An 18333-nucleotide genomic window follows, 5' to 3' on the forward strand; every position below is an offset into this window, starting at 1 on the left:
GGTAAAACTTGAGTTATTTTAAACGCCTATTCTGAAGTGGCATTTGTCAGAATTAAACTCATGCTTGTTAGGGTGTCAGGAGTAACTGATTCTTAGGTGTGTTCTTTAAAACTTGCCCCATTGGAAAAAAAATTGTCAAGATTTGCCTGATTCTAATACTTGTATGTATTATACCTGGTAAAAATAAAAGTGCTTTGATGAGTGCTTAAGAAATGTGTTATTTAGTCACTAAACTGTGTCTCTTTGCAACCCCATGAACTGCCAGGCTCCCCTGTCCTCCACCATCTCCCAGAGTTTGCTCAAATTCATGTCCACTGAGTCGGTGATGCTATCTAAACCTACTAGTGTTATGTAATAGCTTTTTGCAACACTATTTCTTTTTGGCAATTACATTATGAATTAAAGATACCCTAGGGATTTTAAATCTTTGTTTTAGAGGGCCTAAGAATGTTCTCTGATTTTTTAAATACATAAGCTAGATGCAATTTAAATTGAGTTCAGTTCAGTCGCTTAGTCGTGTCCGACTCTTTGCGAACCCATGAATCGCAGCATGCCAGGCCTCCCTGTCCATCACCAACTCCTGGAGTTCACTCAGACTCACGTCCATCGAGTCAGTGATGCCATCCAGCCATCTCATCCTCTGTCGTCCCCTTCTCCTCCTGCCTCCAATCCCTCCCAGCATCAAAGTCTTTTCCAATGAGTCAACTCTTCACATGAGGTGGCCAAAGTACTGGAGTTTCAGCTTTAGCATCAGTCCTTCCAAAGAAATCCCAGGGCTGATCTCCTTCAGAATGGACTGGTTGGATCTCCTTGCAGTCCAAGGGACTCTCAAGAGTCTTCTCCAACACCACAGTTCAAAAGCATCAATTCTTCGGTGCTCAGCCTTCTTCACAGTCCAACTCTCACATCCATACATGACTACTGGAAAAACCATAGCCTTGACTAGACGGACCTTAGTCGGCAAAGTAATGTCTCTGCTTTTGAATATACTATCTAGGTTGCTCATAACTTTCCTTCCAAGGAGTAAGCGTCTTTTAATTTCATGGCTGCAGTCACCATCTGCAGTGACTTTGGAGCCCCAAAAAATAAAGTCTGACAGTTTCCGAGTTACTAATATGTTAAGCCTACTAATAGCTGCCTTTCCAGTTGGATTTGGGGAAATTTTTCACTAAATGAAAGGTGTTAGGAATATTCTTCTGCTTCACTTGTTCTTTTCTCTAGGTAGGTAGCATGTTATTATCTTCTGTATGTATCTGGGTACCGTGATTAACTCATTCAGAGTGCTACCTCTGACAACCTTAGGTTTCAGATGGTTTAATCAGAATGGCTGTCAAAGGCAGGAAAGGTGTTAATCTAATGTTAAGTGCTAACATAGAGGTTTTGCATGTTTTCAAACGTTTAATCACAGGTCTTCAACTTTGAAGAGCTCACAGGCAACTTGAAACTATGTAACTACATACAGTGACTGATACATGTTTGTATGAAAATACTGTTTAACATCTATGATGCTTTACAAATGAAGACAGTCTTTTCATACATATTAAATACCAAATTGCACTTCTCCATTTAAATGTATGTAACAAGTGTTTTTAAAAAGTGTCTATTACTTCATTTAAAGGTAGAGCTGATCAACGGGTGGGTAAGAGACCTCAGCTTACCCAATCTCACAGGGTAACTGAGGAAAAATGAACAAATGCTGCTTAAGGGGCTGGAATGCTGTCAAGCCACTATCAGGTAGACAATTTCCTATTGTCCCTGCTCATGTTACCTTTTAACAAACAAATCACTAGACGTATACAGCTCTAACTGCTCATCCTGTGGTGCCCTCTTCCAATTCGGGTGTTTCTGACTCCCACCTGTCAGAAGCACTAAACAAGCTGATTCTTGAATCAGGCAACCCTGAGCTGTAACTTCATCTGTTATTAGAGGTAGCCAAGTCACTGGGAAGGGCCTTCTGGAAAACTTTTTAAAGAGGGACAAAAACAAATGATGTGTGCTTTTTTTGCTTTTCTCTTCTACCTGCCTAGAACATGGACATGATGCTAGAGGTGGCATAACCAATAAAAGGATGGAGGCCACATATAAAGTATCAAAGAGCAGAAAGCTAGAAGAAATCAGGGTCTACCATGAGGGCACAGACCAGCTTTGGACCACTGATATCCAAACTTTTCAACATGAGGAAAAAAAAACAACTAGTCATTTGTTATTTAATCTGATTTGGGGGTTGATTTTTTTTTTACAGTTTAGTATTAAGTTGATTCATAAATTCACAAGATTATTTGAAGATTAAAAGAAAAAAACTATGTGACGAGTGTAGCACAGTTCCTGGCATATAGCAGGTGACCAGTGAATGGCTACTATTGGGAGAGATTAGTTGACTGCCAGCAGAGAACAAAAATCAAACATATAAACAATCTGGAAAGGGAAGAGAAGTGCTGACTAAAGCTATGATAGAGCTGTTTATAAAAAGAACTAAGATCACATTCAGAGCCAAACAATGTACAAAGAGGGTCTAACATATAAGTAGATACTAAATATAAGTGATTTCTAATCCTGTGAAAACATAAAACTGATGTCATTTAATTCACATGAAAATCCTGATCAATGAGGAAGATGAGGCTGGAATATTTTGATCACAGGATGTTAATCTATAATACATGGCAAAGGAAAGAAAGTTATCTGTAGTCACTTTGAAAGGAATTCACTACAGAGTAGTGTGTGCATGCATGCTAAATTTCTTAAGTCGTGTCTGACTCTTTGCAACCCTATAAGACTATAGCCCATCAGGCTCTTCTGTCCATGGGATTCTCCAGGCAAGAATACTGGAGTGAGTTGCCATTTCCTTCTCCAACAGAATAGTACTTCAAGTTAATGAACGAAAGAAGCTGAAAAGTTAAAGGACTATTAAAATTTAGCATTTTTAAAAAGACTTGAAAGTTGGGCATTAGAATGATCTACAAAGGAGAATAAAAATCTGTAATGTTAATATGAAGTCACTGCTGAATGTACACAGCAAGGGAAGATGGAGTAAAAAGAAGAGAGGAAACAAATCAGACTATAACAATTATATTTTCAAAACTGTAATTGGGTATTACCAAATAAAGTAATAAACAACTCTTAATTTAGAGTGCAAAATAAAAGCACCTTATTTTCAAGGTGCAAAAGCAAGAAAATACAACATAAACTTATCCACATTTTTAAATAGTTGTCTGTGTGATGAGTAAATGCCATTTAAAAACATTTTCAATAGAAAAATGATTTATAAACCAGTTTACAGAAGATCAAAAAAAAATCAAGGTTTAACACCAACTTTAACTATAAATAACTAAAAAGAAAATTGTCCTCTCTTCTGTTTTTGCTTCAACATTTATGTCTTCTGCTCTTTGCCTTTTGGAGAAAACATTGCATTGTAAGGCTGCCGTCTTTTTGGACGAGGACAAGGATCAAGGTCTTCTTTAATGTAACCTTAAAAATAAATCACAAATTTAGAAGACTATGTTTGCAACATACGTATTTTAGCATATATCCAGTCAACATCTGTCTCATGTCATGCCTTTTAAGTTCACATGATTTTTCTATTAGCCGCTTGTGATGATGAATGATTTTATTACTTAGCATCCGTTTTCTCATTTGTACTAAAAATAGCAGCAGACATTTATCAAGTGTGCTATATACAACGTTGTCTGGGATAACTCACAGTCCTCTGCAGTAGCTTCCACTACACCTATTTCACAGCTGAGCTTATGGAGACCCAGGGAAGTCCAATAACTCACTCAAGTTCCTAAAGCTGGGAAGGAAGTGAGTGGGGACTCTGCCAACATCTGACTCCAGAACTGGGGCGCTTAGGCACTTTCCTAGTCTACCTTCCATTGGGTGCAAATGGGGACAAGTGTTAAACATGATCTTTCGATTGTTAGGATAAATTTCGGTGCTTATCAAGAAGACTTTTTTTCAGTAGCTATTAGATGAGATGACATGGTCCCTGTACTTACTCTTCAGACTATTTGATTCTCCATGATGTAGTTTTTCAGGGAGGACTGTGTCTGCCATACCCTGAGAACCTATCAGGGGTACAAACACAGGCTCTATCCAGACTAACTATCTGATGCAGAGACGTCACGTCAAAGAGGACCTGCTAAAAGGGAAAGTGGAAGTATGGTAACAGCTGTAATAGACTTTGCATCTTTTAGAAAAGCTTCTTACAGCTAAAAAATCTGGAGCTTTAAAACTCCCATATGTTCTTCAACTCTATTAAATGTAAGTGCTGTCTTTGAAGGAGTGAGTTGCATGTTAACAGTTGCCCAAACAAAAGTCTTTTTTACTCAAATATGGTTTATAAATAACTAGCATTCTTGATAAGTGAAGTTTTAACATCCAAATTCACAGCAGCCTCTTTTAAAAAAAAAAGATGCTTTTCAACAATGTAACTTTGGCAACTTTTGTAAAGTTACTTTATTAAAAGTCATTTCAATGACTAAACAGAAGAGAAATTACTTTCCGAAATTTGAATGATAAAAAAAGCAGGGTAACACATACACAATTCATTAACATGCTTGTAAACAATGATTCCAATGAAGTTATTTGAAGAGTTAAACGTAAGCCTTTTATCTTTAGGAAACTGTATTTGTGCCACAAAACTGGCTTTCAACTTATAGCAGAAGGTAGAGAACCATGAAGAAAAAGTTTAATGTTTAGACTTGGGTATATATATTATACACAGTATTTTTTTTTTAAGTTCCAAAATGTCATAAGCTATACTCTCACCTCTTTCCATACATGTCTGAGTAGAAGGAAAACCAACTTCCCAGAAATTCTCTGGTGTGTTGGGTGGAATATAGCGAAATCGGTGTCTTGAGCAGGAAGCCAACTTCTTTTCTCTTTCTTCTGCTGGAAAATCTGCATAATACTGATAATAAAATTGGTTAGGTTTTCCACTGAGGAATAGTAAGTGGAGTGTTATGCTTATGGATTAAAAACCAGAAGCTGAAAAAACTACTAAAGTATTCAGCATGCTAAGGAAAATGAATTCTTATGGATAATATTAGTAAGTTATACCACCTACCAGTAAATTACTACCTATAAATTACTGATAATAATTAGTGGTCTGTGAAATGTTTGTTCCACAAAGAAGAGGGCTTGTATTACAGTGTAAGGCAACATACTGTACCCTTCATCAACAGTATTACAACTAAAAAAAAGCCAGCTGAACTTTACAGTGAGTGTGCTCAGTGGTATAGCTGATTTACATACATACAAACTTTTAATTTTTCTCAGACCAGCAACAAAAAAGCCAAGGCGTGTGCTCTGAACAGCACATTTCTCAACTGTCATTTGGATATAGTGTGTGTTTTGAAGTAATTTTCCTTTCAGTACAATTTTTAAAAATAAAAGTTTAGCTTTGAAGGTTGTAGCCTTCATGACTTTGCCCTTTTAAACTAGATCTATCAATTAGGATCAAAGCCATATTATTTTTTGCAACTGTGACCATAAAGAACCTAAACTTCGTGCAAAGAAAGATAAAACTTATACGTGAAAACTATACAGGTCTTCAAGCTCTAGATCCAAAGAAAACAAAGCAATGGTGTAAAGTTTGATAAAACGCAGATGACTGGATCACACAATCCAGCTAATTCTGTTTCACACTTGAGGAACTGAAGATCAAAGTGATATTTTACCAATGGTATCACCTATTGCAAGTGGCAGACTAGGATCAGAATTTTTTTTAAGTGAGGGTTTTTAGTATATTTTTCTTTCACACAGACAAGACAACAGTAGGTGAGGGTGGCTGCAGCACAGCGAGCAGGTGGGAGAGTGCAAGAAGATGAGGTCAGAGAGGAAATGGGGGGTGAGTCTGTTGTCCTTGATAAGGGCTTTGATTTCATTCTTAGAGGAGACGACATTTAAGGATTCTGAGCTGAAGATTGACATGATTTAACTTTTATTCTAAAAAGATCATTTGGAAGAAGAGACTATTGCTGTGTTGAACATACAATCAATAGGATTTGCTGATAGATCCATTACTGAGATATGAGAGATGAAAGAAGATATCTAAAAGATCTCTGGTTTAAACAACTAGGGGAATGGACATATAGAAGGCTCAGAGGTAAGGTCTGAGAACTGGAGGTAGCAAGTGTATGCTCGCTTTATGACGTGAAATTTGAGTTGACTATTACACAGCCACATGTATTGCATGTTCACTGAATATCTCACAGGGAATATGAAATAGGAAATATTTCAGAACTGTAAGCAGACAGACAGTATTTAGATACATGTGATTGGCACTTTCACTCCTGGTCATGAAGGAATAACAGGGAACAGATTTAACCTCTATCTTAAAAAACTAAAAAAAAAAAAAGAAGGAATAAAACGCATGAAACAATGTCTTCAGAGACTGGATAACAGCACAAAAAAATGATTTCAGAGAAGGAAAGTAAGAGTTTCCAGTGAAAGAGTTTTTTCTAATTGGTAATTTTAGTTCCAGTTATAACTAAAAACGGGAAGTTCAGTTAGTATAGATCATATTCCTTAGTTAAGAAATCATGGTATATTCAATTTGTATTATGAAAACTCATGATACATTGATACTCAAGATACATTTGCTTATCTCCAAATTGCTTTCCAAATCAGTGATCTCAATTTACACTCTCACTGTTATTTTATGAGAGCATTTGTCTCACCAAATGCTTACCTGCACTGTAACCTATTCACACGTAACTTTAATGTGCTTGTGTATGTGTGTGTGTGTGCACGTGTGCACGCACAAAGTCACTTCAGTCATGAGCGACTCTGTGTGACCTTACAGACTGCAACCCGCCAGGCTCCCCTGTGCATGGGATTTTCTAGCTATGGTTTTTAAAAATAAAATTTAAGGGGGAAATAAATACATTGCTGGAAACAATCCAACAGCTAAAGGACAGCAAGGGAAGAAAAAAACAGCAAGTTTCAGAAAAGCACAGAACCTGCCCAGGACTCTTCAGTAAGAGGACAATTAGTACAATCTACTTCAAGATACACATCTAGTCCAAGACACCCAAAGTAAACAAGGGAAATGCAGGTGGGTTCTAAGAATAGAGTGGAGTCTGTTCATTGTATTTTTAGAAAGGAAAATGTTCAGGGAAAAAAAAAGAGCTTATGGTTGTACTGGTTGTTTAGAAAAAACAATTATGAGTATACCTCATTTCCTGAGAGTGCTGGTGTTTAAGTAAAAAATATTACAGCAAAGTTTCTGACTGAAATATCAAAATTTTCCCCAACAGTATATGTATTAGTCTCCACTACAACACAAGGGGAAAAAATTAAAAGAAATACAAATAAATATAGAAAAAAAAAAAGGGCATAAATGTCTTAAGCTGGAAGAACTAAGAACTAGTACTGAGGCTCCACATTCAATTAAAGAGAATCTAAGAGAAATGGAGGCTTTCCTTTCCATCTATTCATCTCTCTCAGGTCCCAGCCAGTCTGTATACTCTATGTACTTATTCTGTTATTCTTGGCTCAAACTTGCTTCTAGATACAAATATGGTTTATATCTATGATTTTAAAATCATGCACATGAAGTCATATCTTCAAAGAAACCCCAAATGACAGTGTTTACATTTGTACTTACAATTTCACATTCCTTACATGTGTGTCCAAGCAATTTTCTTCTCTCTTCTTTTTTCCGAACCACCTCAATATGAGGAAAATTTTGTAATTCAGTCTCTCTGGGGAAAAAATAAATTTATCTGTTACTATAGAGACCTTTGGTTTATATCTTAAATTAGCAAACGTGAGCATCCAGAGGAAAAATAATCCCCATTCACTCATTTTATTTGAAATGCTTCCTCAGTATGTGAGAGATAAAAGCATTTCTTCATTCTCTCTTCACTAAAATATTAAGTGCCTACTACTTTTTTCTAACTGAAAAAGATAACTATTACTTCCTATTTTTCCCTCTGGCTGGCTGAAATTAGTTATTAGGTTGTGTGGTAAAATATAAAACAACCTAATTAAAAAGGAATGCTGTATTATTAAACTCAGTAACTGGTATTCAATAATACAACTGAGAGAGACTACTGTCTCTGTTAACTCAGTTTCTAGTACTATGAAACCATGTATCAGGGCTAACCTGCTTCTCCCCAAAGAACAGATCCATTTGTCTGCATGTAATTTGCTGTTTTCTCTAACGGTTTCTTTTGTTGCTTCTGTCCACCTTAAATTCTTCAATATATTATGCACAACTATCATTTGTGCTTGGCTGGCTCGGATAGTAAACAATCCGCCTGCAGTGCAGGGGACCCAGGTTTGATCCCTGGATCTGAAAGATCCCCCAGAGAAGGGAATGGCTACCCACTCCAGTATTATTGCCATGGAGAATTCCATGGACAGAGGAGCCTGGTGGGCTACAGTCCATGGAGTTGCAAAGAGTTGGACTGAGTGACTAACACTTTCACTTTAAATGGATCAGATCCTACTGTGAACCACTGGAAACCTAGAAGGGTCAAAGCTACTGAGGTATTACGGATTAATAAGGTATGCAGTACTTTGGTCAGAAAAAGCAATCAGGAATTAATTAATTAATATACTTATATCCTGCTTTAAGAAGTCCAATATAGAAAACTCCAAACTTATAAGTGAAGACTTACATAACATCATAATTTCTTTATAACAGAAATAACCCCAGTGAATTTAATCAATCTGACTCAAAAAAATGGATATTTTAAAATGACTTGTGGGTATCACATCTACTCTTTTAAGGTATTTTGACAGTTGGCAAGTGCTGTTCTTCGAAGGAAAGCTCTAAGTGCCTTATTTCAAAATGTGTAAGATTCTAGGTCCTTACTGTGCTAAATCCAACAACTCTCAATTATGGATCAACACTGAACTTAAAAAGGAAGACTAAGAAAGAAGAGATAAAACAATATTGCTATGACTATATTTTCTTTCAAACAGTTTATGGACTCTTAAGTTTATACAGAATTTAGTCATGTCCTTTGCTCAGAATCTCATCTGTTTCTGTTTAAATTTTTTTTAAGATTTAAAAATTCTCCTAAAATAACTCTGAAGCACAAACCTAAGGTTTGCCACCTAGTTAGTGAGTGAAAGTCACTTAGTCGTGTCCGACTCTTTGCGACCCCATGGACTATACAGTCATGGAATTCTCCAGTCCAGAATTCTGGAGTGAGTAGACATTCCCTTCTCCAGGGGATCTTCCCAACCAGGAATCAAACCCAGGTCTCCCACACTGCAGGCAGATTCTTTACTAGCTGAGTCACCAGGGAAGCCCACGTTACAGTATTCAACAAATTCCTGAAGTTCAAATAAAGTTCATGATAAAATAGGATAAGAATAAAGTATGTTATAATAAAGCAGAAAAAATAACTGTCACCACCATCCAAAAAAAAGTGTGATATAAAAAAAACTTCCTTATTTTAAAAATTTGTCATTTTTTATACCTGAGTTCCATTTTTGTTATGGTCAGAAGGTAAATGATATGCATTTGATTTTAACCAAAGTAGCAATTTTCACAGTTCCGAGATGCTCTGACAAAGATAGTTCTGTTGTACTTCTAATCATATTGCTGGTATTAACCAAAGCCACCATACCTTTCATCACCTTTAAAATACGGCTCCACAAATGCTTTCTGTTTGACTTTATCTTGTTTATCACCAGGAGCTATAAACAAAACAAGCATACCACAAACTTAATGTAGAACTTACTAAAAAGTAATTTGGTTCTTTTTGGGGAAAAAAAAAGACATATGCCAAAACATCTATTTTTATTGGATTTCATACTCTAGGCCCTAGGCAATTAGTTTAAGTTCTCTGTAATGAATTCTTTCCTGTCTTTTTCGTCTGCCTAATGAGAGTGCTGATTATCTCACCTCAGAATCACTGAAGAGATAAAAATCATAACCATAAAAGTATTTTAGACTTTAAAAGAACTACTTAGATGCCTATTATCATTTGGCACCAAATGACAATAACAAGATAGGTTTTAATCTGTACACTTAGTACTGTTGATTTTTGTAATGTGACTTTAAGGTAGTTGAGAAATAGGAAATAAAAAGATTTTTAAGTTTTATTAGAAAACTGGTGACAGAATAAGAATGAAAACCCATGGACCTGAATTTCAAGTTGTCTAGACTCAGAAATAGCTAATTGCTATCATCTGTTCAAATTATGAAAATTTATTGAGCATTGTGCTAATGTAGAACAGGGGAGGCCAGGTCTGCTGTCCTCATGGAATTTACACTGCAGTGAAGCAATTAGACATTAAGCAAGCAGACAGCTAAGGCTACCTGAATATCTCAGGTAATAACTGATGATTAAAGAGAAGTCAGTCATGACAAGAGTACGAATGGTGAATGTTCTAGGTAAAGGTCCTCAATGGCAAAAAGTCTGGTATATTATATGATGTAAAAGGAGGACAGTGTGATTAATTTGCCAAAAAAGGGAAGTGTTGGGAAAGACGGGGGCAGGGTTAGATGTTGGGTGGGCAGGTACCAGACCATGATGGGCCTTGGGAGCCAAGAGAAGGAGTCTGAATTTTAAGTGCACTGGGAAGCCACTGAAGACTTTAAAACCATCTACTTTATTGAGGCATAATTTACACATATTGATTTTAAGTGCACTAAGATGAATTTTGACTAGTGTATATTCCAGTGTAACTGCTACCCAAACCAAGATAATGAACATGTCCATGCAAGTTACCTATTCTATTGTCTCTCACGCACAAGAACATTCTCTTATGTCTCTTCCCTCCTCTATAGTCACTCATTTAATTTCTATCTAGTTATGTCTGTTTTAGAACTTCATATCAATGAGATGATATACCATATATTCTTCTCCATCTTTTGCATTTGTCTGGCTCAACAAATTTTGGAGACTAATCCATGTTGCTGAGTCTAGTAGTTACCTCCTTTTCATTGTGAAGTAGTATGAACATGTTTTCATTTTTTGTGGGTATATACCGAGCAGTGGAATTGCTAGGTCACAACACAGGTATATGCTTAACTTTACAAAAAACTGACTGATCTCAATAAAGCTGTTTAAAAAGCCCCCTGCTGAACTGGTTTCCAAAGTATAACCAATTTTCTACTCCATCAGCAATGCGAGAGTTCCAGCTGCTCTTCACTCTTGCTAGAGATACATGTTATCCAACCATTTCTGTGGGTATGAAGTATTGTCACCATCCCTGATGTTCAAGAGTGTTGACCAGCTTTTCACGTGCTTACTGGCCATTCAAATATCTTCTTTTCATTGAAGCATAACCCTTTGAATTATTTTTGGTAACTCTTCTATTAATCTGAAATTATCTTTAAAAAAAAACTGAAAAAAATTTATTCAATAAACATCAAGTTTTAATTGTTAAGATACCTCATTAGGCCTCTGTTAATAAGATTGATAACTTACTTTACTAAACTCAGTATAATGGAAAAAAAAACACAATTTGAAGGAAAACTGCCTTACTGTTTGTTTTTTTTGTAGTAGTTGACAATTCCTTCTCTTCATCTGCTGCCTGCGGGAAGCTCTCTGCCAAACAGGACTCATATTCTTCATGTGTCGTCCGATCAAACATATCTTCCAAGCTATCATTCATCTTTCTTTCTCCATCTATGTGAGAGAGTATCAGCTTAGGCCACAAGTAAGTGTTTTGCTTTCTAGGTAGACTAATACATAGAAACTTGTTAAGAACTGCCGCAGAATAATTTAGATGTGTATTAGGCAAGAATAAACCCCAAGTCTGGGTAATCACTGTACATTTCCAAAGGTTTTTAATGTTATGCCTTCAACTGTCCTTTATTTATGTGACGAGAATGCTGGGGTTTTTTTTACTATTATAAATGTTAAGACATCTTTTTCTATCAGCTCATGTATAATTCATAGTAAACCAAAAGGAACTACCAAAGGAACTGTGAGGAAGAGAAAAATACAGCATAATAAATGGTGAAAAATATGGTTTAAATAAACTGTATATAAATAACTGACATAAAAGCCTCTATACTGTTTTGTTCTTTATTTTTCTAATGTAGCAGAAAAGTATTTTCTTGCATTATTATGAACACCTGGTAGTTCAGTGTTATAGAAATAATGAATTCAATTCCATATTTGATATGCAAATGCTAATTTCATCTTCAGAGTACTAACTGTTAGGTGGGCCAAAAAATTTGTTTGGGTTTTTCTGTAAGATGGTATGGAAAAACCCAAATGAACTTTTGGGCCAACCTATGGAGATCAGCCCTGGGATTTCTTTGGAAGGAATGATGCTAAAGCTGAAACTCCAGTACTTTGGCCACCTCATGCAAAGAGTTGACTCATTGGAAAAGACTTTGATGCTGGGAGGGATTGGGGGCAGGAGGAGAAGGGGACGACAGAGGATGAGATGGCTGGATGGCATCACTGACTCGACGGACGTGAATCTGAGTGAACTCCGGGAGTTGGTGATGGACAGGGAGGCCTGGTGTGCTGCGATTCATGGGGTCACAAAGAGTCAGACACGACTGAGCGACTGAACTGAACTGAATACATTTTTTAAAAATACCAGTTTATCAAAAATAGAAAGAAATTCAGTTGGCTAACAACTGTGACAAAACTGGAACCTGCCAAGGTCACTACATAATCACCACCAACCACCTCCCCCGGGCAGATACTCCAGCACCTCATCCTGTGCTATCTTTCTCCAGCACTTGCCATCATCTAGCACACAATGCTTGTTTCTCCCCTATTACAATGTAAATTCCATGAGAGGCAGGTACTTTTGTTTTCTATTTGTTCCAGTTCCTGATATAGAATTGTGTCTCCATAATTACTCAATGATGAAACATTTGTTCATTTTTCATTCTGAGGATCAAATTTGTAAGTAAAAATAATTCCTGTGCACTAGGCATTCCCAAAGCATTCCGTATATGCTGTCAGTTAATCATAGTAAGTTAATGATTTAATGATTTCTTTTTGTTGCTGACTTCTGACTGTAAAATGCTTGAGGACAGACTACATCCTTTTTTGATATATAAGGATATACTAAGTTGAACACAGATATAAAATCTTTTTTTGGAATTGAATATTAGCAGTACCATTTAATGGTATGTTTCATCTTTAAGTTTATATTTCATCAATTCTAAGTATGAAAAAGATCTACCTTATGGGTAGAATGGGCAGACTGTTTTTTTCCTAAGTATGGGCTCAACAATATCTCCTATCCCACCTGCTGTTCTTATAAATGTGATAGTGGCACTCCTCCTACTGAGCAACTACTGAGTCCAGATCATAAAAATGCTGTGCACCTCTACCTTGCTCTTTGGGGATGCTTACTCTGGGAACCTAGTCTCTGTGCAGTAGGGAACTCAAACTAGCCCACATGGAAAGACTATATGGCGAAACCCTGAGACTGAATGATGAGAGAGGAGCCAAGAGTCTCCCATCTGTCTAGTCCTCTGCTGTTCCAGCTCCAGACACCATCTGTATGAGACCCTGAGATAGAACCACCCAGCCCAGCCCTTCCTGAATTCCTGAGGCACAGAAACTATGAAACATTAAAAAAAAAAAAAAAATCATTATTGTTCTAATCCTCTGATTTACTGGAGTGACTTACTGTGCAGCAACAGTATTCATTATGCCTTATTTAGCCAAAGTTATCTCCACTCATTAGTTTAAGTTCTAATTTCACCTCCATAAGTTACTTGTTTCAAATATATTTGGGAAGCTATCATCTTCTTAGATTAACTGGATAAATTAGAAGCCAAAGCTGCCATACTTTAGTTTTGCCCTTTTCTACAAAACTGAGGAAAACATCAGGAACTAGTACCAGGAACAAAATAATCTTAAAAGCAAAGTCATCTTCTTAAGAAGAAAGTGATGTGTCATTCACTATAAAAAGACTAAGTCACTGTTAAGGTTTTCCTTTTAGTAACTACTGTCCTTTTCACTGTAGGCAGCCAGCTATTTGATTGTATGGATAATTATTTGTTACTAAAGAACAAAGAATTAAGGAAAAGGCTGTTAAAATTTTCTCTCATTTACTGCAGTGAGAAATAACGTGTTTTATACGAAGCAAGAACAAGACCTGGGACCCTGAGCAGGTAGACTGGAGAATTCACAGCAGAATACAGGAAATGCACACACAGTCTGAGTGTCCTCAGTTTCTAACAGAGGATCATGGGAAAATGCCTCTGCTTTTAGCCTTGCATCCTGATGTGGCAGGTCCTAGCTCTTCAACCTTTGAGGGTGATGAGTGACAACTATTCACAGTCTAGTTGATCTCGTGCCACATGCCTCTATAGTCAGGAACATTGCTCAGGTGGTGCCAACCCAAATCCTTCCATGGTTCCCACCCTTTTCAGAAAATCAAGGCTTTAGGTGAAAAATTATCAGTTTCTTACTACAAAGGGCTGTAGACCCCTAGTTTAGTCAAATCTTTTCTACAGAAAAAGAAAATGGCAGAATCACGTCACTATTAGTCTGAGTTTACTGCTCATTTGCAAATCTGTACTAATACTTTTCAAAAGAGCAGGACAAGACTTAGCAACTGAACAACAACTAATACTTCTCAGTAGAATCCCCCCTTTTTCTCCTTATCAAATTGCTTTGGAAAATAATATTTTTAAAACAGGACTCTCAAGATTCCCTTTACACCTTTTATGAAAAAATTATCTTAATGAGGAATCAGGAAACTTTTTCTTAAAGGGTCAGGCAGTAAATATTTTAGGTCTGTGGGGCCATGAGGTCTCTGCAGAAACTAGTCAATTCTGCTGCCATGTCACAGAAGCAGCCATAGGCAATGAATTAAACAAGTGAGTTAGGCTGGCTTCCAGCAAAAGTTTACTGACAAAACTGGCAGCTGGTTGAAGTTTGCTGACCCCTGGACACAACTTGAATTCTTTTGGAAATAAAAATTATTTTTACTAAAGTTTTTTTTTTTTTTGTGCTGAAATATGGAAACTAAGCTTTACTAAAGAGAAGTCTACTATTAGTAGAACAGGGGGAAAAAACTGGTTTATAGTGAAAAGGTCATTTATGCTCTTCATTGCAATGGTATGACTATAAACTTCCTTCCACTTTGTATTAAAATTAAAAAACAAAAACAAAACAAAACAAATCTTACTTGGACTCTCTTCTCCCTTCTGCTCTTGCTTCTTCAGTTTTAAGAGCATGGTTTCACTAACCAACGTACAGTCCATGTCCACTGTCTCTCCTGCTAATCTTGACTGACTGCCATCCTGAAAAAATATTTAAAAATTCAAAATTTTAACTGTTATCCCTTTATGACCTTATAGTTATTTTTTTGGGGGGGGGGTTGTAAAAATATACATAACATATATGTTACCATTTTAACCATTTTTTAAGTGTACACTTACACTTCAGTAGCATTAAGTAGTATTTACTTTTACCCAAAGGAATATAGATATATTATATTTTACAAGCTTGGATATACAAGCATCATTTCTCAAGTCCAGGAAAAGGACTGCTGCCAAGGAAGAGAGAACTGTATGTTATCAAAATCCCTGAAGCTTCCTTTCTTCTCTAATCTGCTTCACAGAAATGAACATCAATATACACTGCAAAGTTCGTAAGTCAAATTTGACTTCTTGATGGCTATGGATTACTCTAGCAACTGTTGAATATTTTATTAATATGCTACCATGTGCAAGAGAACTTCTCAAACTATGTAGAACCTAAATACAAGCCAAAAAAGTAATTTCTGCTATGAATTTTAACTAAAAAGAAAATACACAGCATTTAAAGAAACAGCCAACTAGGAAAAATGAAATTTTTTTCTTGAAGGTATGTTAAGTTAATCAATGCATACAACAGATTATTTTGATAAAAAATAAAATTATTTAATATGTAATTAGCATTTGACATTATTTTAAAACTATATTTTTCAGCAAACGTCTCTAAAAAGTCAGAAAGTATTATTACCCTTTCAAAAATACCATAAATTGGAAAATAAATATTATTTTGTAGTTTTCTGAATAAATATATGAAGGTTATAAGAAGTGTGTGGCTATCTCAAGGTCACAGAATGAATCGGGGGGCAGGGTTACTAACAATACACTAGAAATAACCACATGGGCTCTGGTTCTACTTTCTAACTCACCTTTGTATCATCTACAGTAACATCCATTTTATACTGAGAAAGGTCTGCTCCTGGATCTATACTCCACTGGATATTTTCAAAGGATACATCTTAGATAAGGAGAAAAAAATACACAATTAAAAACAGATTTTTAAAATTCTCATCACTTTAAAACATTATAGGACTCACAGAATGAGAAAAATATTTCCAAATCACGTGTCTAAAAAAGGACTTGTACTGAGAATACATAAAGAACTCTTACAACTCAATAATAAGACAATTACTCCAACTGAGAATAAGCAAAGGACCTGAATAGACAATCCTTCAAAGAAAATGAAAATGGCCAGAAAGCACATGAAAAGAAGCTCAACATCATTAGCCATCAAAGAAAAGGCAAACCAAAAGCACAGTTGAGACATATTAATAACTTCACACCCATAGGATGGCTAGAATCAAAAAGACGGACAATGAAAACAAGTGTTGGTGAGAATATGGAGAAACAGGAACTCTCACATGCTGCTGGTGGGAATATAAACTGATGTAGCTCCTTTGGAAAGAGAAGTTAGCATGTGTGTGCTGTGCTTAGTCATTCAGTCCTGTCTGACTCTTTGCAACCCTGTGAACTGTAGTCCACCAGGCTCCTCTGTCCATGGGGATTCTCCAGGCAAAAATACTGGAGTGGGTTGCCATGCTCTCCTCCAGGGGATCTTCCTAACTCAGGGCTTGAACCCAGGTCTCCCGCATTGCAGGCAGATTCTTTACCGTCTGAGCCACCAGGGAAGCCACAGAGTTAGCATGTGGCCCACCAATTCTACTTCTAGGTATAACTCAAAAAAATGAAACTTACATCCACACAAAATTGTATATAAATGTTCAAACCAGCATTACTTGTAACAGTGAAAAACTGAAATAGTGAAAGAAGTCATGAAATATCATATATTGTACAATTCCATTTATATGAATACTTCAGAATATGCAAATCTACAGCTACAGAAAGTAGATTAAGTGGCTGCTTAGGACTGGCGAAGACAAGAGAGAAGTGGAGGGTGACTGCTAGCAGGTACTGTTCTTTGTATGGTGATGAAAATGTTCTAAACTTAAGAGTACAGTGATGGTGACACAATTGTGACTACATCAAAACCACCGAATTGTACACTTTAATGACTGATTTTTATTTCAATAAAAAAAATTTAAGTTAAAACTGTAACACTGGAGGAGGTTTCAATTACATTAATATACCATGACAACTACATAAGGTACAGTTATAGAGCATAAAGTGGTACAGTATAAACTCAAAGTAGATTGTGAAAGGTTAAATAAGTACATCACAATCCCTAGAGCAACCATGGAAAAAATAAAAATAAAAAGAAAAAGATTAAAAAAAAATCAGGGATAAGAGTTTAAAAAATGTTTTCATATAGAGACTGAAACCCTCACTGGAAGAATTACTAAAGAATGAGCTTCAGGAAAAAAGGAAAATAAACGCAGATGAAGGAATAAGTTTCCAATAAGGAATAAATACTGCATATAAAGTACAGAAATATTTGGGAGCTAAAAAAACCAAAAAGACTTCAAAACACAGCAAAATTATGAAAGAGCAAACAATGTTTTCAAACAAGAAGTTTAAAAACCCATATAAATTTATATATACAAATAGTTAAGAGATACACATGCTGCTGCTGCTAAGTTGCTTCAGTTGTGTCCGACTCTGTGTGATCCCATAGACGGCAGCCCACCAGGCTCCCTCATCCCTGGGATTCTCCAGGCAAGAACACTGGAGTGGTTTGCCATTTCCTTCTCCAATGCATGAAAGTGAAAAGTGAAAGTGAAGTTGCTCAGTCGTGTCCGACTCTTAGCGACCCCATGGACTGCAGCCCACTAGGCTCCTCCATCCATGGGATTTTCCAGGCAAGAGTACTGGAGTGGGGTACCATTGATATATATATATATATGTAAATACAAAAAAAGGACTGGCTATCTATATGGTGAGGAACAAGGTTTGGATGATAAATTTCTATTTTTTATACTTTAAAAATCTGTATAGTTTAAATTTTTAAAGCTTTCTTTTTGTAAAGAAAACAAGAAACAACTACATAAAAGAATTAAATCTATAAAATCACCTATAAAAGTAGGTATTAAAGATGTCAATTTATTTTTCAAAAAGTAGAAGAGCAGGAAAATTTTAAGGTGAAACCAGTAAGAACTGTACTATAAACACAGAAACACACAGAGATAAACTATTTTTTCCAGAAACAATGAAATCTATCCAAAGAATGT

At 36.1% G+C, this 18333-nt stretch overlaps 1 protein-coding gene across 4 annotated transcripts in view; it reads right to left on the reverse strand.

Annotated features, from left to right (window-relative positions):
- RBBP8 (RB binding protein 8, endonuclease) overlaps positions 3241–18333 on the reverse strand; it is a 77823-nt gene continuing 62730 nt past the window's right edge. For all 4 annotated transcript variants that reach the window (XM_005697054.3, XM_005697052.3, XM_005697051.3 and 1 more), the window contains 7 exons: positions 16078–16166; positions 15082–15196; positions 11451–11594; positions 9585–9654; positions 7607–7703; positions 4765–4906; positions 3241–3465 (listed from right to left, as the gene is read on the reverse strand). In XM_005697054.3, the coding sequence (XP_005697111.1) occupies positions 3368–3465; positions 4765–4906; positions 7607–7703; positions 9585–9654; positions 11451–11594; positions 15082–15196; positions 16078–16166 (755 nt within the window). In that variant the 3' untranslated portion in view covers positions 3241–3367. The remainder of the gene's footprint in view (positions 3466–4764; positions 4907–7606; positions 7704–9584; positions 9655–11450; positions 11595–15081; positions 15197–16077; positions 16167–18333) is intronic.

Source organism: Capra hircus, chromosome 24 (assembly GCF_001704415.2).
Source record: "Capra hircus breed San Clemente chromosome 24, ASM170441v1, whole genome shotgun sequence".
NCBI lineage: Eukaryota > Metazoa > Chordata > Mammalia > Artiodactyla > Bovidae > Capra > Capra hircus.